This window comes from Poecilia mexicana, unplaced genomic scaffold (genome assembly GCF_051168715.1).
Source record: "Poecilia mexicana isolate PSO_F unplaced genomic scaffold, ASM5116871v1 scaffold_16, whole genome shotgun sequence".
NCBI lineage: Eukaryota > Metazoa > Chordata > Actinopteri > Cyprinodontiformes > Poeciliidae > Poecilia > Poecilia mexicana.
In genome coordinates, this window is record NW_028263385.1 from 3,557,785 (window position 1) to 3,580,948 (window position 23,164).

At 45.6% G+C, this 23,164-nt stretch overlaps 1 protein-coding gene and 1 long non-coding RNA gene across 4 annotated transcripts in view; one reads left to right on the forward strand and one right to left on the reverse strand.

Moving 5' to 3' along the window:
• Positions 1 to 17,889, forward strand: part of gon4lb (gon-4 like b) — a 34,661-nt gene extending 16,772 nt beyond the window's left edge. For 2 of the 3 annotated variants that reach the window (XM_088014042.1, XM_088014043.1), the window contains 22 exons: positions 8,538 to 8,669; positions 8,736 to 8,964; positions 10,054 to 10,155; positions 10,223 to 10,263; positions 10,361 to 10,443; positions 10,871 to 11,129; positions 11,254 to 11,340; positions 11,498 to 11,684; positions 11,765 to 11,915; positions 11,995 to 12,145; positions 12,220 to 12,336; positions 12,410 to 13,246; positions 13,322 to 13,541; positions 13,631 to 13,779; positions 14,136 to 14,333; positions 14,629 to 14,772; positions 14,886 to 15,185; positions 15,675 to 15,758; positions 16,933 to 17,053; positions 17,127 to 17,415; positions 17,492 to 17,594; positions 17,673 to 17,889. In XM_088014042.1, coding sequence (XP_087870168.1) covers positions 8,538 to 8,669; positions 8,736 to 8,964; positions 10,054 to 10,155; positions 10,223 to 10,263; positions 10,361 to 10,443; positions 10,871 to 11,129; positions 11,254 to 11,340; positions 11,498 to 11,684; positions 11,765 to 11,915; positions 11,995 to 12,145; positions 12,220 to 12,336; positions 12,410 to 13,246; positions 13,322 to 13,541; positions 13,631 to 13,779; positions 14,136 to 14,333; positions 14,629 to 14,772; positions 14,886 to 15,185; positions 15,675 to 15,758; positions 16,933 to 17,053; positions 17,127 to 17,415; positions 17,492 to 17,594; positions 17,673 to 17,786 — 4,098 coding nt within the window. In that variant the 3' untranslated portion in view covers positions 17,787 to 17,889. Of the gene's footprint in view, positions 1 to 8,537; positions 8,670 to 8,735; positions 8,965 to 10,053; positions 10,156 to 10,222; positions 10,264 to 10,360; positions 10,444 to 10,870; positions 11,130 to 11,253; positions 11,341 to 11,497; positions 11,685 to 11,764; positions 11,916 to 11,994; positions 12,146 to 12,219; positions 12,337 to 12,409; positions 13,247 to 13,321; positions 13,542 to 13,630; positions 13,780 to 14,135; positions 14,334 to 14,628; positions 14,773 to 14,885; positions 15,186 to 15,674; positions 15,759 to 16,930; positions 17,054 to 17,126; positions 17,416 to 17,491; positions 17,595 to 17,672 lie in introns of all 3 variants that reach the window. The other variant, XM_088014044.1, reaches the window with a different exon arrangement.
• On the reverse strand, positions 3,223 to 5,877 carry LOC148154938 (uncharacterized). Its single transcript, XR_015765648.1, has 2 exons — positions 4,035 to 5,877; positions 3,223 to 3,731 (listed from the first exon to the last, which is right to left on the reverse strand). It is a non-coding gene; the product is annotated as an uncharacterized LOC148154938 (long non-coding RNA).
• Positions 17,890 to 23,164: the final 5,275 nt, after the last annotated feature.

Genomic DNA, 23,164 nt, shown 5'->3' on the forward strand with positions numbered 1-23,164 from the left:
AAAAATTCTCACAAAAGTTCCTATAGTAACCCACCATCCCCAAAAACCTCATCAACTCCTTTTTTGAGGAAGGAGGTGGGAAACCATCAATGGCTTGGACTTTAGCTCTCACTGGTTTCACTTGTCCTTGCCCAACTACTTTTCCCAAATAAGTCACTGTAGCTCTTGCAAACTCACATTTAGCCAAGTTCACAGTTAGACGAGCATCCTGAAGACGCTGAAACAACTTCCGGATACGTAGCACGTGTTCATTCCAGGTGTCACTGAAGACCACTACATCATCCAAGTAGACAGCACAGCCTTCCAATCCAGCCACTACTTGATTCATCAACCGCTGGAAAGTGGCAGGTGCATTTCTAAGGCCAAAACTCATCACAGTGTAAGAGTATAATCCTGATGGTACAATAAAAGAAGACACCTCTTGGGCTCGAGCAGACAAGGGTACTTGATAGTAACCTTTGAGCAAATCAAATTTACTCACATACTTTGCAGTTCCAACCTGATCGACACAATCTTCCATCCGAGGAAGTGGATAGGAGTCAGGCTTTGTAATGCTGTTCAGTTTCCTATAATCAGTACAGAATCTATAAGTACCGTCAGGTTTTTTAACCAGCAAACATGGCGAGGCCCAACTGGAACAAGATGGTTTAGCCAGGCCATTGTCCAGCAAATACTGGATTTCTGACTCCAAAAATTTACTTTTCTCAGGAGGAATACGATAAAAATGTTGACGGATGGGCTGCGCATCTCCCACATCTATGTCATGCTCGATTAAATTAGTACATGTCGGAATGTCACTGAACAAGGCTTGAAAATCCATAATGGACTGCTTCAACTGCTCACTTCTTTCTGCAGACAAATGACTCAATAATGTTTGTATGTTAGACAACATCTCAGAGTTTTTAAGTCTGGGCTGGAACACAGCGTCATCTGGAGTCTGCACATCCTCATCTAAGCCTGCGTTGCAGCTCAAGTCTGCCTTCACAGAAGCAGCAACTGCCTTGACATCTTTATCTTCCAAAGTACAACCAAAGTAAGGCTTCAGTAAGTTTACATGGCAAAGCTGAGTTGGTCGTTTACGGTCTGGGGTAGAAACCACGTAGTCTTGGGCTGACACCTGTCTCAACACAGAATACGGACCATAAAACTTTGCCTGAAAAGGTGAACCCTGAATGGGGAGTAAGGCAAGCACCTTAGCTCCTGGATGAAACACTCTGTTTTCAGCTTTCTGGTCAAACCATCGCTTCATTTTTCTCTGAGCCTTTTTAAGATTCTCAGAAGCTAGTTTGCCAGCCAAGAAAAGTCTGCGACGAAAACCATTGACGTAGTCAAACAGGTTTGATGGTGGCTCAGACCTCTCCAAGTTAGTTTTTAAAATAGCAAGAGGACCACGCACATGATGTCCAAACACTAGTTCATTTGGACTGAACCCTGTGCTCTCTTGTACAACTTCACGAGCTGCCAGAAGTAGCCAAGGCAGACCTTCTTCCCAGTCTCTACTCAACTCTGTGCAGTATGCCCTCAACAATGCCTTCAGGGTTTGGTGAAAACGCTCTAGCGCCCCCTGGCTTTGAGCATGATAAGCACTGCTTTGTTGATGGACTACACCAAGTTGTTTCAAAATCTCACCAAACATGTGTGAAGTGAAATTGGTACCTCTGTCAGTTTGAATGGTCTTTGGGATTCCAAACACTGAAATAAAATTAGACAAAGCTTTGACCACCGACTTTGTTGTAATGGTTTTCAGAGCATATGCTGCAGGATAACGAGTGCTTTTACACATAACCGTCAGTAAATACACCGATCCTGATTTTGAAGGACTCAGTGGGCCAACACAGTCAATGATCAAGTGTTCAAAAGGCTTACCAGCAGCAGGTATTGGAAAAAGTGGAGCTGGTTTCAAAGTCTGATTAGGTTTCCCAGTTAATTGACAAGTGTGACAGGTTTTCACAAAATAAGCAACATCTTTTTTCAGACGCGGCCAATAAAAATGATGTAAAACTCTATTATAAGTTTTATTGACTCCAAAATGACCAGACAATTCTCCATGAGCAGTTTTCAAAACAAGGTTTCTGAACTTTACTGGAACAACAACTTGATAAATTGGACCAACAATATCCCTGTCACTGTAAGGTAACCATTTACGTACCAACAGATCTTCTTGTAAAAAATACCCACATGACATTTTTGTGTCCTGTTCAGCTGTCTGGACTTGGTCAAACAGAGCAGCTAAGGTTGTGTCCTCCTGCTGGGCTGCAATCAACTCACTGAGTGACAAAGGAACAGGAAGAGTTGGCAAACAGGCAGTCTTCTCAACAGAACTAGGCTTACCAAACTCAACCTCCTTATCAGCCAAAGCACGACTGATGGCACGAGTTACTGCACAAGCTGGAAATGCCTCAGGAAAGTCTTGAGCACATTTGTCTGACATGGAAACAGATGGAGACGCTCGGACCACTAGAGGAGGTGCAACATCTCGCCACACACGTCCACCTGCCAGATTGTTTCCTAAAATGAGAGACACACCTTCCACAGGCAGAGAAGGACGAACACCCATCGTTACTTCTCCTTGTACCAGTTCTGACTGCAAGTAGATCCTATGGAGAGGCACAGAGAAAGTTTCCATCCCAATACCTCTAATTAAGACACTACGACCAGTATCAGAACATGAAGAAAATGGCAAAACAGAATCCAATATGAAAGATTCAGAAGCTCCAGTGTCACGCAGAATCTTTACAGCCACTTTATTTGAACTTCCATTCAGAGAAACAAACCCATGTGTGATGAAAGGAGCGTAATCTTGTCCGACATCCTTCTCAAAAGTCTGGGGATCTGAATCAGTCGGCTCTGAAAAAGACTGGAAGTCAAGAGGTGCAGCTAAAACAGTTGGTCTTACACTTTCAACTTTAGACAGAGGTGTAGACTCCACTGAATGTGACTGTGCAACACTGGCTAAAGCCACAGGTTTTCGATGATCCTGTTTACCCCTACTTGATTTAGTTTTAGTATTCAGAGGGCACTCATTTTTCCAGTGTCCCTTCTGGCGACAATAGTTACAAACCAAGTCCGCTTTAGATCTCAATGTAGGATCCAATCTATTTTTACCAGGAAACCGGTCGTGATGAAATTCCTTAAGGCTGTGGTCACCTTTCAAATTAGAATCCCTCACAGCTTTATGGGTCAGAACATACTCGTCTGCTAAGACAGCAGCTTTAGCAGCAGTTTTTACCTTTTGTTCATTAATATATATGGCCACCCGATCTGGAATAATGTTCTTGAACTGTTCCAACACCATCAAGTCACAAAGTGATTCAAAATCATCCACACCTTCAGCTGATAACCAGCGATGAAACTGGGTGTTTAATTCTCTAACAAGATCTGTATTTGACTGTTTTTCAGCTTTCCTGCAGTTCCTAAATTGTTGTCTGTAATGCTCAGGAACCAGTTCATAAGCTTTCAAAACAGCTTCTTTAACAGATTTGTATACCTTTCTTTCAGCTGAAGCTAATGAAACATAAGCTTCTTGGGCCTTACCCACCAGCACACTTTGCAGCAGCATGGAGCAATCTAGATCACTCCAGTCATTGTCCTCTGCCATGTCCTCAAACAAAGAGAAAAACACATCAGGATCTTGTTCATTAAACTTAGGCAACAGCTTCAACATGTTAACCAAGTTATGTCCAGAAAACCCATTACCACCTTGAGACAGATTAACAGATCCACCACTTAACCTGTCTGTCACTAGAGGACCCAAATTTGGGTCCTCTAGTGACAGAGGCGTCAAACTCCAGTCCTCAAGGGCCTCTGTCCTGCAACTTTTAGATGTGCCTCTGCTGCACCACACCTGAAAAGAATAATTAGGTCATTAGCAAGGCTCAGGAGAACCGATCTACACAGGGAGGAGGTAATTAAGCCATTTCATTCCACTGTTTTTTACCTGTGGCACATCTAAACACTGCAGGACAGCGGCCCTTGAGGACTGGAGTTTGACACCCCTGTCATTGTGAATGAAAACCTGAGACCAACAGGTTAACCTGCCCTCAGACCTCAACTTCAGACGCTCAGCTTCCAAAGACAGTTTCTTCACCTCCAACTCATGTGCTAACCTCTTTTCTTCTTGCTCATGAGCCAGCCGCTTTTCCTGTAAAGCTAGTTTTCTCTCCTCAAGCTCATGTGCTAGCCGTAATTTTTCTAACTCCAACTGCATTTCCATCTCAGTTTTCTTAGACTGAAACTTTAATTGAGAAGCTTGAGAAACTGTTGAGCTTGACAATTCATCTTCCAACCTTGGAGCACCAGTTAAAGAATCTGAACCAAGGGAAGTTTCATCTGTCACATCAGCATCTGAAAGAGAGACATTAAAGACTTTCAGTTTTATAAGTTCGTCTTTCAAAAAACTCCTTAGCGGAGGTAATCTTAATCCTTTTACATCTTCAAGATCAACTTTAAAGTATTCGGCTACTTGACGAATCTGCTCCTTTGTAAGCTTTTCCAAGAGTTCAAATGTTGGAGAAGACAAAAAAGAACTCACAGTATCCATTCTCAAACCAAACTAACCCAACAAACCCACTTCCAAAAAAAATACTACAAGTCAAAGTATACCAAATTATTTAACCAACCACAAGGAAGTGCATGACTGGCACCAACAAATGGCAGACCTCCATTTTCCTACAACTATCTAAATGCCAAAAACCCTGACTAACCTTAGCCTAGTCTTCAGGCCTTCCTCCAAGAGCCAAGGCACTTTAAGCACCAAGATACCGCTGGCAGCAAATCCCTCCAGGCCAAGACCTCTCAGGCAGCAAACCACGGCGGCGCCCTCAGCCCAGAGTCCAACCCAAAAATAACAAACTAAAACAACAAACAGGGTCGTCTAAAATGGAGTTGCCAAAAACAATAAATACCAGACAGCACTTACCTATTACAAAACAAGATCCTCTCTCCCCCCTCCAACAAAAGTACAAAAATCCTCATGGACCTCCAACAACATACATATGGAACATCAAAAATGTCCAAAATCCAGTAAGGTTAAACACCTTAAACTAGCCAAAAAACCTACAAATAACCTGCAATACAGGCAAACCAAAGTCAGGGGCATGTAACTGCAACCTGAACCCAATAATGAGGCCAAACAAGCCTAATTAGTCCACATAAATTGGACGAGCTCCCACAATGTTACGTCCACCAGGCTCGTTTGATGGGGTAACATTAAAAGGAGACCACACAAGGATTTAGTAACTGAATGAAAATAGAATTTATTAAATTATATTAAAGAAATAACCCTGAAAAAAGAATACCTGTAATGAGAAACCAAAATAGATTAACGCAGAACCTATAAGTGACCAGAAATAAACAAATGCTAAACAAACCTAACAAATCTCCACCAAAAGATACAAACCAAACCAAATGGGGTTCTGAGGAGAGAGGAGGGAAAAGCCTCCTGACTGCTGCCTGCCTGGCAGTTTTAAAGCTGCAGAACACCAATCAGGGCAACATGCATCACCTGCAGAGACCTGTCTGCAGAACCCTAAAAGGAAAAAAGGGCAGAGACCCACTGAAGCCGTAACAGCTGAAAAACACTGGATTCGATGTGGCATTTCAATCAATGAATGTTAATTGGCTAGAATTGAATGGTTGTTTGATGGTTGATCCAGCTTCTGTCGTTGACCTGAACCATACATGCAGCCTTTGTGATCATTATTCAACATTAAATTAACATTGTGTGCTATCTGGGTAGTTCTTCCCCAAACCTTGACGTCAATCAAACTGACCTGCGTTTTTTCAGTTCAGCAAAACCCCGTTAATCAGACGTCAATTAATATCATGTGTGTTGAATTAGGGAAATGCCTAAAACTTGTAGGGCCTGTAGGACCAGTGCTGAAACACACTGGATTCGACGTTGGCATTTCATTTATTTGATGTCAACCACAAAACAACATTGATTCAATGACACAGTTTCAACATTAGTTAATTGGCTAGAATTGAATGGTTGTTTTATAGTTGATCCACCATCAGTTGTCGACCTCAACCAAACATGCAACCTTTGTGATGATAATTCAACATTGAATTAACATATTTTCCAACAAGCCAACAGCAAAGCAGCTGTGTGTTTGGGACATCCCACTCATGTAAACGGTGGGGGTGGACCCCTCCACTCCTTGTAGTAAGTTGTAGATGTTTTTGTGTCAATATATCACACACACACAGTCAGTGAGAATTGTTATGAACAAGTAAGAAAATGTACAGAAAGGAATCACCACCGACTATCCTCTGCAGTGGTTAATTTAAATGTGATAACCCCCACTCAGTAAAAAAATGCTCTGACCCAGAGCGCTGATGAGGAGGAGAGGAGGGGAAGGGGTGCGGCAATACATCTGACATTGATTCAATATTGATCAGATGTTGATCAGACATCAGCATTTCATTCATTAGATTTCAACCACAAAACAACATTGATTCAATGACACAGTTTCAACATTGGTTACTTGGCTAGAGGTGGATGGTTGTTTGATGGTTGATCCACCGTCATTTGTCGTCTTCAACCAAAAATCAACCATTAATCAGACTTCGGCATTTCAGTGATCAGATTTCAACCACAAAACAACGTTGATTCAATGTCACAGTTTCAACACTGGTTACTTGGCTAGAGGTGGATGGTTGTTTGATGGTTGATCCACCGTCATTTGTCGTCTTCAACCAAAAATCAACCATTAATCAGACTTCGGCATTTCAGTGATCAGATTTCAACCACCAAACAACGTTGATTCAATGTCACAGTTTCAACGGTTTGATTGGATGGTTGTTTGATGGTTGATCCACCGTCATTTGTCGACTTCAACCAAAAATCAACGATTCTAACTATTTTTCAACGTTGATTTAACATCATGTGCTATCTGGGTAAGTTATGTATTCATTAAATCATGAATCTAAATCTAATTTAAATTAAGACTCAAAACAATCATGATCAATCTATTATTTCAACATGCACTAAAGTTAAACATCATTAAAATTAACAAAATTAAACTAATATTTCCAACACTATGAAGACTAAAATATGGAAACGTTCTTTACACAAATCAAGACATGAGCGATGCTGAAGCTTTATTTGCCACATTGATAGAATCCAGACTGAAACACCTGAAATGGATTTTCAGAGAAAATGATAAAAATCTGAAAATTAATCTGCACATCCACATAAAATGCAGTGGCAATGCTGCAGCCAAACATAACACATGCAGAAAAAATGACTCAATTTAAAAACTCAACTATAAAAGCCTAAAAGAAATTATAGATCAGTTAATCTCCTCTTCCTGCTGTCTGGATATCTGACCCACCACTTTCTTTCAGGAAGTCCAGCCTTCAGTGATCGGATCTGAACTTTGGGCTCTGATCAGGTGTTAAACACAGCAGGTATCAAACTGGTGGAATTGGTCTGGATGAATCTCAGCCCATCTCCAGCCTCCGTTACTGGAAAATCAGTTAAACAGCCGCTTTCAGTCTGGTCTCCATGGTTACTGCAGCACTGGGACCGGCCTAGTCAAAGTGTTCATCGACATCCATATAAACACAGACGGTAGAAGAACCACAGAGCTGGTTCTGGTTCTGGTTCTGATCATGTCACTGAACCAACTGGAGAACTGGGTTGGACTCTCCAGTCCAGAACTCAACTGGTTCCAGTCCGACTTGAAGAACTGGGATTTCTGTTTCCATAGGGAACGTCCCATCAAGAGGTCAGAGGTCACATGTGGGGTTCCCCAAGGCTCCAGTCTATGACCCTCTGATTCAATATCTATAAGCTCCCACTGGCTCAGGTTACAGCAGGAAATAAGATCAGTTACCATGACGACGCAGATGATGCACAGCTCTACGGTATATCACCAGGTGACCTTTGACCCCATCCATCACTGAACAGAGATCAGAGAGATGTGTGGATGAGACAAAACTTTCTGAAAAGAAGCTGAAGTTACTTCTAGAGATATAGATCTAGAGCTTTAGATCTGGAGTCAGTTTCAGTTGTTCCTGCTGGATACCAGAGATCAGGCTGACCTCTGACCTCTGACCTGACCCTTCAGAGCCACTTAAAGATGGTTCCAAAGTGGGCCTTCTACCAGCTCCAGTTCTACACCACCCAGTTCTACAGTCCTTCACTGAAAGACTTTAAACTGCTGGTAGTTTAGAAATCACTGATCTGCTGCTGCTGGATCAACCTGCTGGTTCTGGTTCTGCTTCTGCATCAGAACCAGAACCAAACATGGAGAAGCTTCTATGCACCACAGATCTAGGATAAGCTTCCAGAAAACTGAAAAACAGCCAAAACCTTAAAATCCTTTAAATCCAATGATCAATAATCTGATGTGTAACAATTTGAAAATGTGATGTTTCAGTTGTTTGCTGTTTCTCTCACTTTGTATGTTTGTGTTTTTATGATGTGAAGTTCTTTGAACTGCCTTGTTGCTGAAATGTGATGCACAAATAAACTTGATTGGTTGCAGTCAAATTTATGTAAGGTCAGACTTGACCTCCGACCTTTTGTCCAGAGTGTTGCAGGTCAGGTGACAGACCAGGTGAGCAGCTCCTCCGGTGCTGGTTCCTCTGACAGTTCCTTCCTAGAGAGGCTAAACGCTGTGGAGGCGGAGCTAGACTGTAGCTCCGCCTACCCCTACGACCAGGTAATATCTCACCTGTCTCTTTGTCTCGGAGCTCCCTTCTGCCTCTCACCCGTCTCTCTCTCTCAGCCTCTGGACAGGAAGCCAGTGGCCGATGAAGAGGATGGCGGTGATAAAGGCTGCCTGGCATTCCGGACGCGCTCCAAGCTTCCTCTGGTCAATGTTCCTCTGGACCGCCTAGAGGCGGAGCTTCTGCCCCCTGACATCACCGCCGACATGTACGACCAGAGCCCCGCCCAGCTGGAGGACCGTCATTGGACCGAGTGGCTGCAGGGTCTCCTGGCACCTAGTCCGGAAGGTCAGAGGTCATGGTATCTTTTGGGGGTTCCTCAGTGACGCAGTATTGGGCAGAGCGCCCACCATCGGCTGTAATCGCACCTTTCTAGCAGCCCAGCCGTCACCTGGTCGCAGGACGTTTGTTTTCACACCCAGATGCTGCGAGCTGAGCTCTAGTGAATCTGTTCCCCATCCATGCGTGCAGAGGCGGTCCCAGCCTAAAATGTTCACCCCCAGCCCGCTCTGGGCTAAGTGCTGGTCACCTTAGGGTCAGAAACTGTTCACACACAAGTCTGACTGCGGTCAAATCCCCTGATTTGACAGCCGGAGGAGGCAGAGGGAAGAAGTGGGAAAGGTGCAGGGGTGGGCTGGGAGGCGCTCACGCCACTCCCCACAAAATGCCGCCCCAGGCAGTTGCCTATGTCGCCCATATCAGAAACCGCCACTGCATGTGTGAAACTAAAAGCTGTCCGATGGTTTTCAAAGTGTGCAGCTGAAGCCATTTTCTCCACATCCAAACAGAAGCTGCAGTCAGTGCTGCACTGAAGGCTGTTGCTGTTTGCTGGGCTTTCGTTTCATCAGCTGCCTTCGTCTAGTTCTGATTGGGTCACCATGCTGTCAAGCTCCCAACAACTTTAAAATCCATCTGTAGACGGTGGCGGCCATCTTTACTTCCATAAGCAGGGAGCTCCTGGGTGACGGCTACGTTCTTTTGGGTTGGAAACTGTTCACACACAAGTCTGACTGCGGTCACATTTAATCAGTAAATCTGATTTTAGCACGAAGACCTGCAGTGAGAATGAAACTGATGACAACTGATGTCATCCCGACCGTCCGTCCAGGACCCTTTAGGTCGGTCTCAGTTCCGATGGAAACATCTGAACTTTTACGGGTTAGATTGCCTGAATTTTCAGGTGACCTCAGGAGATGTTCTGTCAGAAATCTTTCTGTAGTCTGCAAATGGTTGCCTTATCTGCCTGAAGGTGGCGCTCACAGCAGTGGACAGAGTGGGACGTGTCCTCGGTGGACGACTGTAGGGACGATGTGTGGAACCTGGACCAGGCTGGATGATTGACAATCCGTCTCTTTAACTCCATCTTGTTGCTTTCAGAGGAAGCTGATGATGACGATGACCCAGAGTACAACTTCCTGGAGGACCAGGATGAGCCGGACCGGGAGGACTACCGGACGGACCGAGCCGTCCAGATCACCAGTAGGTGTTCAGGGTGGGGTGGTGCTGTGAATCGGTTGGTCCATCTGAACTCCGTCTTCTGTTCCAGAGAAGGAGGTCAACGAGCTGCTGGAGGAACTCTTTGACACGGTGTGTCTTTCTGGTTTTCTTGTTCTGGTTCTGGAGAACATGCAGAGTGGACCTTGGTCCCGTCCAGATGTTGCTTTGACTGGTTTGTCCTCTGTAGCTGCAGGAGGAAGAGCTTCTAGCTGAGGAGGAGGAGCAGGAAGTCCCATCAGTGCCCAAGTTTAACGTCCCACAGGTTTTACGGTGAGCTTCACCTTGAGGAGAGGGTAGTTCCTCCTGAATGTCTGAGGTGGTGGCGAACTGCCAGAAGGTCCAATTGTGTCGGATCTGTTGGTGGGTGGTTGTCATTAGCAACGGGTGAAAGCCGGTCCTCCTGTTGGGACGGTCCGGCAGAGCAGTGCTGGCACCGTTTGGGTCAGGAGGAATAGAAATGTCCTGTGCTGGTTCTCTGACTAAAGATGCCAAGAGAAGAGTTGAGCAAAGAGGAGGACATCCTGATGCCTCAGGTTCTAGCTGAAGCGGGTCTGTTTTCCCCAGAACCCAGGTTCACAAGTCGGTTTGCTGACTTTATTTCCATCAGTTTCAGCCCCGGGTTGATCGGATCCGATCCAGCCTGAAGCCGATGGTGTTTTAGTTTAGATCAGTTTCATTGTTTTGTTGCCGTCTTTAGCTTTGAGGCTCCGTTAGCCGGGATGCTGACGGAGCGGCGGCAGACGGTTCGGAAACAGTACGAAGCCGTGCAGCAGAGGAGAGCTCTGCAGGACACCACCAACCATCCCAGGACCACCAAGGGTCTACCCGGCCCTCCACTCATCGTCCTGGGAAACCTGACTGGTCCCGCTCTCCGATTAAGCCCCGCCCCTAAGACGGGTCCCTCCTTCCGATTGGACCGCACCCAGAAACTGCAGCTGCAGCAGCAGGTGCAACAGGTACGTCTTCTAAAACCATCAAAGAAAAAATGGACCGGAAGTGATGAGAACCAGAATCATGTTAAGTTGTGAAGCAGAGCAGAACTTTATGGACCCCTAACCCTCTGATGGTTCTGTCCTTCAGCACGTCCAGCTGCTGACTCAGGTCCACCTGCTGAGCCGCCGAGTCCACGCCCTGAACCACGAGGCACACCTGACCAAACGCTACCTGGTGAGTGTAGTGGACCTGTAAGGCAGGATTCAGGGCCCTAATGTCTTAATGTCTCTGTGTCCAGGACGGTCCTGTCTCTGTCCCTCACGATATCTCCTGTCAGGTTAGACGATGTTTCAGTGGAGTGGATCAGATCAGTACTCATTTCGTCCTGCAGGAGGAGCTGCAGCACTTTGCTGGTCGTCATGACGACCTCTGTCCCTCCAGCCACTTCAGAGCGTGTAACCTGCAGGGGGCGCTGGACCTTTTGAGGGAGGTGGATCAGAGACAGCCCAGTCTGCCCTGCGGTTCTGGTTCTGGAGCCTCCAGGCGGCTGCTGCCCACCATGATTCCCACCACCAGCAGTAAGACTCAAGCCTCGGTTCTGACCGCTCAGCTACAGTTCCAGTTCTTGGGTGTCAGTTTTTGTTCTGGTCCGATTCAGGTCACGCTTTCCCGCTGCTGCCCGCCGACGCCGCCTGGCTGTTCGCCACTCGACCCGTCTTCCTGTACCCAGAACTACTTCCTGTCTGCAGCTTGGACCCCGCCAAGCTCAGCAGACGCCAACGCAGAGTCTACACCGCCGGAGAGGACGGGTAACGATTAGAGTGGGTCACAGGTCAGAGCGGGTTTCAGTGGGTCCTGTAACCTTCTTCCCATGATGCCTTGCTGCAGGCTGGCGGTGCTGGGTCTGAAGCACTTCCAGGGGGCGCTGAAGGCTGACCAGCTGATCAGCTCCTTCCTGCTCTGCAGGAGCTGCTCTGACTTCAGGAGGCGGATCCGGGAGATGAGCGGCCCCAGAGCGCCGCGGGACGGCGTGATCAAGGTGATGTTGTTAACCTGTGTGATGTCACCGAGGAATGATGACAACACAGGTCTCTGATGTTGCATTTCCTCCAGGTGTTTGTGACGCAAGGCGTCATTCCTCCGCTGCCCGTCGCCTGCAGCAGGGTCTGTCCAGGCAACCAGCGCCCCCCGGTGGACAGAGACACTTCCACCATGCCCAGATGGCTGAAGGTCAGAGGTCACCCACTAGCCAGTTGTACCTTTCTGTAGCTAGCAGCTCACCTGTGATGGTTGTCCCCTGTAGAACAGCCAGTCAATCATCCAGAGGACCAGGAGAGGCGCCGGCCCGTACCCCCCGTCGCTCCCCCCTGGCGTCGCCCTCAGGCTCCACCCCTCCTATGGCAGGAAGTCCCAGGTGTCCCGCCGCACCCAGCGCCGCCTCTTCACGCTGGCCCATAATGCATCTCTGCTGCCGCTCGCCAAAGCCCCAGCAGGGCAGGCAATCAGCCGCAGCGGAACGCTCCCATTGGCTGCCCCTCGTCCAAGCCGCTGTCTCTCCCTGCCTCAGGACATCCAGCAGAAATCAGCCCCCACGATGGTTTTCTCAGCAGCAGGCCAGCAGCTGTGGACCCTTTCCTCTTCCTCCCAGCATGCTGCGGGGCCCGATGTACTCCGACCAATCAGACGGCAGGAACCAGAGAGCTGTGCCCTTCCTCCAGAGGAAGACAGGAACAATTCTTCATCATCACTGAGTCCGTTCTCGTCCAGCGCAGGAGACGAAGAAGAAGAGGAAGAAGAGGAGGTCTGGTCAAAGATGGCAGTCGGTCTAAAAGGAGGAGGAAGAGGAGGAGCGGTGGAGGGGGGGGGGCAGGAGAGGACAGTGGATGAGGCAGAGCAGGAGGAGCTGGACGGAGACGGGGAGGAAGAGGAGGATGATGAGGATGGGGGACGGGAGGACGGGGGGGGGGAGAGAGAGGACAATGGGGACAAGGATCGTCGTGGTGACGACGAGGAAGAGGAGGAAGAGGATGACGAAGAGGAGGAGGAAGAAGACTTTGACGACCTAACCCAAGATGAGGACGAGGAGGAAGTGATGTCATCAGCATCTGAGGAGTCCGTCCTGTCGGTTCCTGAGTTACAGGTGAGGGAAGGGGTCGGTGAGTCGGCGACCACTTCTTCGGCCGTGTTGTTATGACAACGGCGGTGTCCCCCGCAGGAGACGATGAAACAGCTGACCTGGCTGGCAGCAGAGCGACGACTCTGCGACGGAGACTCGGAGGATGACCCGTCTTCGCAGGAGGACGAGGACGAGGAGGATGATGAGGCGAAGGGGGAGGAGCCAGCAAAGGGGCGGAGCTTCCAGACCAGCCTGGACAAGGATATGCCATCCGGAGACAAGACACCCCGAGGACGGCGGGGTGCGGGGCGGGGACGAGGTGAGACCGTCCGCAGGGACGACTGTGCTGGACGATACGAGTCCACCGACCTCACCGGCCATGTTGTCTCTGTCCCTGTCTGTCCTCAGGCCGCAGCCGTCCGCTGCGCGGCTTGGCGAGGACGCGTCTCAGTAAGGATGCGTCCAAGCTGTCCCTGCTGTATGATGAGAAACTGCTGGATAATGACCCGCTGAGGGACAGCAAGGACGCGGCGTTCGCCCAGAGCTACCTAAACAGGGTGGGTGGCCCAATCCGATGCCTGGATTAAATCTGAAGTGCTGCTCTCTGATTGGTCAGTTATCCAGCTGCTGTTACCACCTCCAAGCTGCAGCAGGAAGTTTTACAGAATCACACATTACTGTTTTAATAATGTAAATATTTTTTCATTTAAAAACCTAAATGTTAGCAGAACATATAGCATAAACCTGAGCTGGAGCCGCTAAACCGGCCTTTCAGTCAACTGACCAGCAGTAGGTAGGGGAGGGGTGGTCATTAAAATTATTTAAGCTGCTTCTGTGACTAATTTGAACCAGAACTTTCCAGAACCGCGTTGCTGCTGGTCCAGACTGCTCTCTGTGATGTCTTGCTGTCCAGGTGCGCGAGGCGCTGCAGGACTCACCTGAGCAGGTGCAGGAGTTCGTTTCTCTGCTCGGCGAGTTCGAACAGGTAGGAGACGGACAGGAAGTGACCAGTCTGTTCAGGAAGCTGCGCTGCATCCTGGGAGAACACACGGACCTGCTGCGGGACTTTGCTGCATTCCTGCATCCTGAGGAGGCGCTGCAGTGCGGGCTGGTTAGTGCCTGCAGTACCATGTTTCCACCCACAGAGGGCACCACTGAGACTTTTAAAATGTCAGAATTGGCATAGAAACAGAGAAAATTTAAAACTTAAATTATTTAGATTTAACAGCTTTTGATCTTTCATTTTTCTGAGGCAAATGTTACATTTGATTTATATTCAGTTTTTTTTAAATATAAAGCAGCTTTTAGCAGAGCTTTGGATGCTAAATTATTAAAACTGTTAATAAATATCAATACATTGAAAGAGCTTGATTTCTCTGATCTACCTGGTTCTGATTCTGGTCCAGTTGGAGGAGCAGCAGGCGTTCGAGCGGAGCAGGCGTTTCCTGCGGCAGCTGGAGATCAGCTTCGGAGACAATCCGACTCATTACCACAAGATCATCCGAGCCCTGCAGACCGGACCCGACCCCAGCCCGGCCCACATCCAGGAGGTACATGAGCTTCTGGTTCCGCTCAGATGGTTCCACTCCCATCTTGGTTCCGGTCTTGGGTCTGGTTCGGTCTTGGTTCCGGTCCGGTTCCGTAATCCTAACCTTCCTCCCAGCTGAAGGTCCAGATGGCGGCGCTGCTCAGAGGCCACACCCACCTACAGGCTGAATTCTGGGTATTCTTTGACGACCTGCGGCCACCAGCGGCTCGGCCCGAACAGTTCGAAGAGGCTCACCTGCCGGAGGAAGGAGACGGCGCGGAGGGGGGCGGGGCCAACGGTCAGGTGTCGAGAGGCGGAGCCGGCTTTGAGGAAGTGACGCTGCCGGACCTGGAGGAGGAAGAGGAGGGGCATAAAATCCCACCAATAAGGAGCCGGCGCCAGAGGAGGAAAATGGAGTCCCACCACAGCTACAAGGTGCCTGGTGATGTCACAGAGACCGAAGGCTGTGATTGGCCTTCAAAGACGGCCTGATTTTAATTTATAAAACTTGAATCTGCTGCTGACGTTAGCAAAGATTAAACTTCCTCCCAAGAGTCTGAGTTAGAGGATCGGTGCCCCCTAGTGGACAGGAGGAGTTCAGAAACAGCTTCAGGGTGGAGCAGCACTGCCCGCTGCGCCACGTGCCTCCAGAGGCTGCTGCTCCACCCTAAAGGCAGGTGGCGCCACCAGGAGGCAGAAAATAATCAACGTCAGTCAGCAAGCCCTGAAACAGCAGGAGAAGAAGATTGTTAGAGGCGCAGAGACAGACGAAACCCAAGCTGCTGATTGGCTGTTAGAGATGATGACGATCCAATAACTTCATCATCATCATCACCATCAGGGGTTCTACATTAGAACCCCTGATGGTGGTGCAGAGTCTTCATCATCAGCTAGTTGTGTTTAAAGGCTTTTTTCTTTTTGCAGGGCTCTGATTGGCTCTGCCTCTGTCACGATGCATCGATCAGCCGACATCGGAGGAAACGATGCTCTCGCTGCCATGACAACAAGGTCTGAGTCCTTTACACTGTTACAGGACTTTTAGCTAAAATTAGTTTAATTCAATTTTCAATAATATTTTCTCTTATTTGTCATCAGCTGGGGATCAATAAAGGTTCTCAGATCGAGTTCTGCTGGTTTAGGGTCTTATTTATGTTTCCTTTCTGCACGTAAATATGTCCCGCCTTATTTCCGTGAACAAACGTTATTCAGCTGAGCGACCACTAGAGGGCTTCCTGCCTCTAACGAAAATTTCAGAGAGCATCAAATATGGTGGCAGTGGAGCTGCTGATGAAGATGAAGATGTTTGTTGTCAGACTAACTTAATGAGGGAATCATAAGTGATGGAGAGGTTCAGGGAACTCTGCCAGACTAAACAACTCATGTTCCTGATTGATCAAGAGAAACTGATCAATACATTGATCGGTTTCTCTTGAAACTTGAACAGATGGTCAATTAAAATAAGCTCAATAATTATTTTATTGAGCTAAAAAAATTAGCTCAATAAAAGCTAATTTATTGAGCTTTTAACCCATCATGTCACTGTGCAAACTAAAAACATTTGCAGTTTTTAGTTTTTCTCTTTTTCTACCAAAAATTGGATGATAGTTTCATTGTGTTGCTTTTATTTTGAAGGATGATGTTGTTTACAGAGGCTTCATAATTGATTTTATTAGGGGGTTTTTTTCTGTTGTTTATTTTGGATATTTTAAATGACTTCCAGTTCCAGTGTGGTCTGCCTAAAAAACCAGAACTCTGCTGCTGGCGTTCTGACTAAAACCAGGAAGATAGAGACACCACCTGGTTCCACAGTAAACTGCTGGTAGTTTATAAATTACTGAATGGATTAAAGAGCTGCTGCTGCATCAACATGCTGGTTCAGAACCAGAACCAAACATGGAAAAGCAGCATTCAGCTCCTACACACCGCAGATCTGGAACAAACTTCCAGAAAACTGAAAAGTGCTGAAACTCTGAGTTTCTTTCAGGCTAAAAGCCTCAGCCTGTTCAGAGTTTGATCGTTGTATCTGATGTTGATTATTCTGGTCCTCTGTGACGTTTTCATCCTGTGACCTTTAACCTCTCCCTCTGAGCCACCTCTGACCCCCTGAGCCGTACTCTAGCGGAGCTCAGGTGTCGTCTGGCAGGTGAAGGTGAAACTGACCCACCTGTCCGCTGCCTCCCAGACCTCTCCAGGTGTGTCCAGAGCTCTGAAGAGTTTGGATCCTCTCTACGCCCAGATAGGCTCCGCCCCCAACCCGCCAGGTGACACACAGCTGAAGGGGGGTCACGGCAGCCCCCGGCCAGGTGAGTTATGTCACTTCCTGTTTGGGCTGACCCTGACCCAGGTGTGTTCTGACTTTATCAGTTGGGTCAGCAGATCAGAGTGCTACATCATGGGAAAGTTTTCCTATGACTGATGAGAAGGAGGAGGAAGAGGAGCAGCTAAATGACGAAGAGCAGGAGAGCCCCACCTCGAAGAGGAGGAGAGAGGAAGAGCTCCGACCGCCGGCTGCCTTCATCACCGCCAACACCTCCTCTTCCTCAGTCGCTCCTCCCATCTGTTCGTCCTCTTCCTCGCCTCGGCCCAGCCTTCCTCCTGACCTCCCCGTTTGTGCCAAGAACATTTCTCTGACTGCGAGTGGAGAGAAGGTGATCCTCTGGACCAGGTGAGACTCCAGTTAGGCTCCGCCCCCGTTTGGCTCCGCCTCCTCTTATTTCCTCATAATTCTTGTTTTTCTTCAGGGAAGCGGATCGTGTCATATTGACAATGTGTCAGCAGGAAGGAGCCAATCAGAATGCTTTTCAAGCCATTTCTAATCTGCTTGGCAACAAAACTCCCAGTGAGGTAATTGGCTGTTATTTCCATGCAGCTCTCTGATTGGCCAGTCAGTTTTCAGACTTTGACCCTTTGACCTCTTCTCAGGTTTCTCAGAGGTTTAGGGATTTGATGCGATTGTTTCGGACTGCAGCTCGTCACGCCACCGCAGAAGAAGAAGCTCTGCCCACTGAGCCAACAGCCAATGAAACTGCAGACTGACCAATCAGAGCAGTTCTTGAAGGATCAGTCTGTGAATCTGAATATTTAGGTTTTGTTTTTATCAAGTTGATGTTTTCGTAACAATAAATAACATTTTGTAAAAGCTTGTCGTGAATTTGCTTACTCTGATGGTAGACGACCACTAATTCTTAAAGGTGAATGTTGAGGTTGCAATGCATTGTGGGTAGTAGAAGGAGATGGGAACAACCTTTAGGGACCGGCGCCGTTCTGTTCCCCCGGTTCTCGGTTTGTAATTTGGACTCTCCAGGAAACTGCTAATCCATAAATGAGCAGTTTGTAGATACAGTGTATCACAAAAGTAAGTACACCCCTCACATTTCTGCAGATATTTAAGCATGTCTTTTCATGGGATGATACTAACAACACTGACAAAAAGACACTTTGACACAAAGAAAAGTTGTCTGTGTGCAGCTTATGACTAAATTTATTCTTCCCTCAAAACAACTCTAGATATAGACATTCCTAAACCATTGTCAACAAAAGTGAGTACACCCCTAGAGACTACACCCCGTAAATGTCCAAACTGAGCACTGCTTGTCATTTTCCCTCCAAAATGTCGTGTTACTAGGCCTCAGCTGTGCATAGTTAGCCAGTCTGTTCAGTTTTGTAGTGCAGCTCTCACTCTGTCCTGGTCACTGAAGGTCCAACATGGCAAAGATCTCTGAGGATCCTAAAAGACGAATTGTTGCACCGCATGAAGGCGCCCAAGGCTACAGGAGGATTGCTGACACCCTGGAACTGAGCTGTGGCCAAGATCCACTCAGAACAGACCCTGACCCTACCAACCCAGATCCCAACAGGTTCTAGCACAACTATGACTGCAAAAACTATAAAATTGTTATAGTGACTAATATATGCAACGGTCTGCGTACAGTACGAGTCACTATTTGAAGCAAGTTTGAAAGCAGACAAAAAACCTGCCAAAGGCCAAATTTTACTTAATTTAAAAAATTTGAAACAAAAAATTTCTAGATTTTGAATGATAAATATAATACTTAAAAGGACACTCATATATATAACTATAAAATTATATTGTTTATGCTGTTCATTCACCCAGAGTCAATTTTACAACATTTTACTAATGTTAGGAAAATAAAATATGCTAGTTTTAAACTTAACCATATGGACAATATTATATCAAATCATCAGCGTTTTAAAATAAGAACACTGGGTTCCAAATTGCCTATTTGTTACTTTAGGTTTAATGCAGGAATCTTTTTTTTTTTTTGATGAATCGCTCAGAAAAGGAAACGGATGCTGGGCAGTTCAGAAAAAAACAGGATGGAAAGACAAGTTGTCTGTTCACAAGTCAAATTCTTTGTTGATTTTCTAGGAGTAAGGAAGAAACTTAAAACCTGGAGAAAAAAACAAGGTCTAGGTGAAAAATAAATCTCTTTCTGAGAAAAAGGGTCTTTGTTCAGATGTTTAGAAAGGGAGGACCAGGAGAGATTCCAGATGTAACCGACATGAGAAAATCCTCTGAGAATGACCTCTCTCTCTTCATCTTTGGTTTTGAATAGTTCTCAAAGAAGGTGACAAAATCATTTAGACATCCCATCTAGGTCATTTGAAACTGCTTAGAGGTTTAAAAGGAGAGGACACACCTTCAATGCATATATTAAAATTAGGACTACACCTCTTAATAAAAACCTCCACTCCACAGAAGCAAATCGAATTGCTTTGTTTGCAGCAGCAAGAGCAGTTCCCAAAGGCGCCTTTGCTTTTTCTCTTATTTTTTGTATTTTGTTAATTTTTCTACTTTTCTCAGGTAATTAATGTCTGTTTTCTGGTTTGGACTTCTTGATGATTTTGGTGTGATGCTGATCTGTTTTTCTATCCATTTAATTGTCTGAATAAAACTAGATATGTCTGAAGTTGAATGGCGACTGGTTGTTTTCTGTCTGATTTCCACTTTGTACATGAGGAACCCTGAATTCGGGACAGTAGAGGAAAACAAACATTTTATTCCTCTAACTTAACACTAACATTTAAAAAGGATAGATGGATGGCAGCAGGTTATAGAAAAAAATGCTAATTTCCACCTTCAGTCTGTCCCTGGAAAAGTTTATATGATTAACGGATCATAAATAGGTGAAAAGCCAGTATAATAATAATTACAGCCCTAGTATAAAAAAAAGTATGCTTTAATATTTTACATTTGCCAGTCTGTTGCAGAGCAACACAGAGACAGGACAAATAACCATGCACACACACCTAGGGGCAATTTGGAGAGGCCAATTAACCTGACAGTCATGTTTTTGAACTGTGGCAGGAAACCAGAGTACCTGGAGAAAACCCACACATGCACAGGGAGAACATGCAAACTCCATGCAGAAAGACCAGGGCCGGGAATCGAACCCAGAACCTTCTTGCTGCAAGGGAACAGCGCTACCAACTGCACCACTGTGTTTGTAGCACCTCTTTTACTAAAGTGTCAATGTTTGATATTTTGAGGCATGAATACATTAGTTGCTAGGGTAGCTAGTAATTAATGTTAGGGTTAGTTACTAGTTACCCTAGTTACCATAGTTTAAAAATTATATTTTGAACATAGATATATGTTCAAAATAGAATTTTAAAAAATTCTATTTTGAAAATTTCTGGACTTAACCCAAACCTCAGTAGACTCTTACCTCAACTTTACTAGATCTGATTTAATTTTTATTTGTTTCTGAACACCCTTTTTAAAGAAACCACAGATCAGCTTTAAAATCTCATCTTTGAGCTCCTGTTGGATTAACTTTTTCCTGAATGCCGCTCTGAAAGATAAGAATTAGTTTTGAAAGTCTGCTTTTTTAACCAGTTTTAATGTCATTTTATTTTTCTTCAAAATCTGTTTTCCTGGCAGAAATTCCAACTTAGGTTCTAATCTAATCTCTGAGCTTCTGCTAGATGCAGGAAATGTGTGTTGGCACCAAAAATGGATTTTCAAATTTCTGTCAGCATTACCCAGAATGCATTGCATGGTGCATTCTAATTTTAGATTTTAGTTTCTATTTCGACTGTTTTTGCTGCAATCACTAACAAACTATATACCGTTGTGATCAGCATGACCTCTGTCAAACTAGATGGCTGATAATTAGTTTTGAGACATGTAGAAAATCAGCACCATGACTCAGAATAGGGTGTGCTATGTTGAACTGCTGCCTGCTGGAAGTTTGATCACAGGAGTCTCCCCTGCTGGCAGGTTTGGGTAAGTCTCCTCACTTTGTTAATGTGGTCATGCACCCTTCTTGGACCACATATAATGAGCTTTCTAGAGGTCTTGCGGTGTATGATGGCACTAGAATTGCTCTTTGATCTAATTTTATGGATGATGGTTTGAACCCTTGCAAGTGTCTGGAGACATGGAAGGAAGCAGCTTGCTGTGGCTGGTTCAGGTTCTCATTACCTGGAAGGATGGCTGGGTGATGACACCTTGCTATTACTCCTTTTGCTCATCCATCTGGGGGGCAGGGCAATCAATGGAGATCAGACTGACAGAATCAACGGAGAACGCTTCTGCTTCCTGGGCATGCTAGTTCCACCTTGCGGTGTTAACGGATAGCGTGTTTTTGAAACCAGGGGCCCGGTACGTATCAGCCTTCCCAGGTTCCACCTATAGGAACAGCACGTGGGAAAGGTGACTCTAGGACTCAAGAGTCTTAAATGCAGTCCAGTCTTCTATGAGCACACACAACATGCACGCCAACTGGTATTCTCTCTTCAATCTTACAGCTCCACTCCCAACTGCAAAAGGAATGAATGTTCATTTCAGGAAATCTTCAGCTTAAAGGTCTGCTAAACAGCCTTGACCTCCTAAGACCTGAACTCCTTTATTAAATCCTTTGATTTTTACAATCATTAGGTCCTGATCAGCTCATAAAATTTGTTTTACATGATGTAGTTGAGAAAAATTATGTCCACTCAATTTAAATTTCAAACATTCTCACAATTGATTAATGAAATCCAAAACCTTTCTTTAGTTTCTGTTCACATTAGCATTATTTCTGAGTTCAGAAACACAATGATGCACAGTAGTTGTGACTGTTTCAGCAATGTGGCACATTCAAAATACTACCAACAGATATGGGAAGACATGGGTCCCTAAAAAGTAAAATTCCTCAAAGTAAATTGCATTGCTGCTGTTCTAAACAGTTTTAAAATTTTTAAATATGACACTTGAAACATTTAATTCAGTCTTAATAATCTACTTCAAACTATTTTCCCCTTATGGGATCATGCTAACACTTGTATATAAACAGCTTTGTAACAATTGCAATCTGCCTGTAAGCAGAGCACCTTGCAAATAAAACTGCACTCAATTTGTTCTGATGTGCTTTTGGGATTTTTTGTCTTTATATTGGGTTTATTTCTTTAGTGAGTCTCCATGTTCTGTCTTCCCCTTTATTGTTCCCAGGTGTTTCTCATTCCCTGATTATCCTCTCTATTTAAACCCACCTGTTTTCTTTGTTCCTTGTTTGGAACTACAACTTAGACAAGGACCTGTCAGTCCATGTATCATATGTTCCTTGTTAGCCAGTGCTACCAGTGTGAGAGCTTTACTGTCAGCTCAATTGTGCTGCCTGCATTTTGGAACCATTGTGGATAGCTTTTATTAACTAACTTTTTTCATCTCAACCTGGTCCTACGACGTCTTCCTCACTGCACTCCAATTCATGACACTTGTACTCTGCATTCCCTTTTTCAAGTTTGCTGCCTCTGGGATATGGGCATTAGCTGTTCCGTGGACTGAGACATGCAGCACTTCCTTCACTGGGTGCTTTTTCCATTGGAGTAAAATGTCTGGGTCCTAGTCACACTCTGAAAAGTCTGGATTTTTTTTAGACATTTCCATAATTTTATACCTGATTTCAACTCGTCCTCTGCCGTTTTCTCTCTCTCTCGCACAGCTACTCCGCTGATACAGTACAAAGCTCTGCAGAGAAATTCCTTGACGAAAATATTTACTCCATCTGCTGCATCATGCACTTGTGATTCACCGTCGTAGATTGTTTTATGAATTTTCTAACTTTTGAATGCGACCAACCGTTCAGGAGTGACGGTACAGAGTAGGTTGGGTGACAAATATGACACAACTGAGAATCTTTCTTGTGATTGGTCAACCTCATATCAAACTTTCCTGACTGGCTACCGTAATATATCATATATGCCATGAAAGCACAATGTCATCTTTTCTGCACTTTTTGAATTTTTTTTGATATGTTGAACTGTTCAGAAATTATGGTAATGGAAGTACAACAGCTGAATCCCGTCGGCGCCAACAGGTTGGTTGTAAGAGGGTTAATCAATGTATAACTTAATCAGCATAACACTTATAATCATCCCAATTTCATTAAAATTAATTTGATCATTAA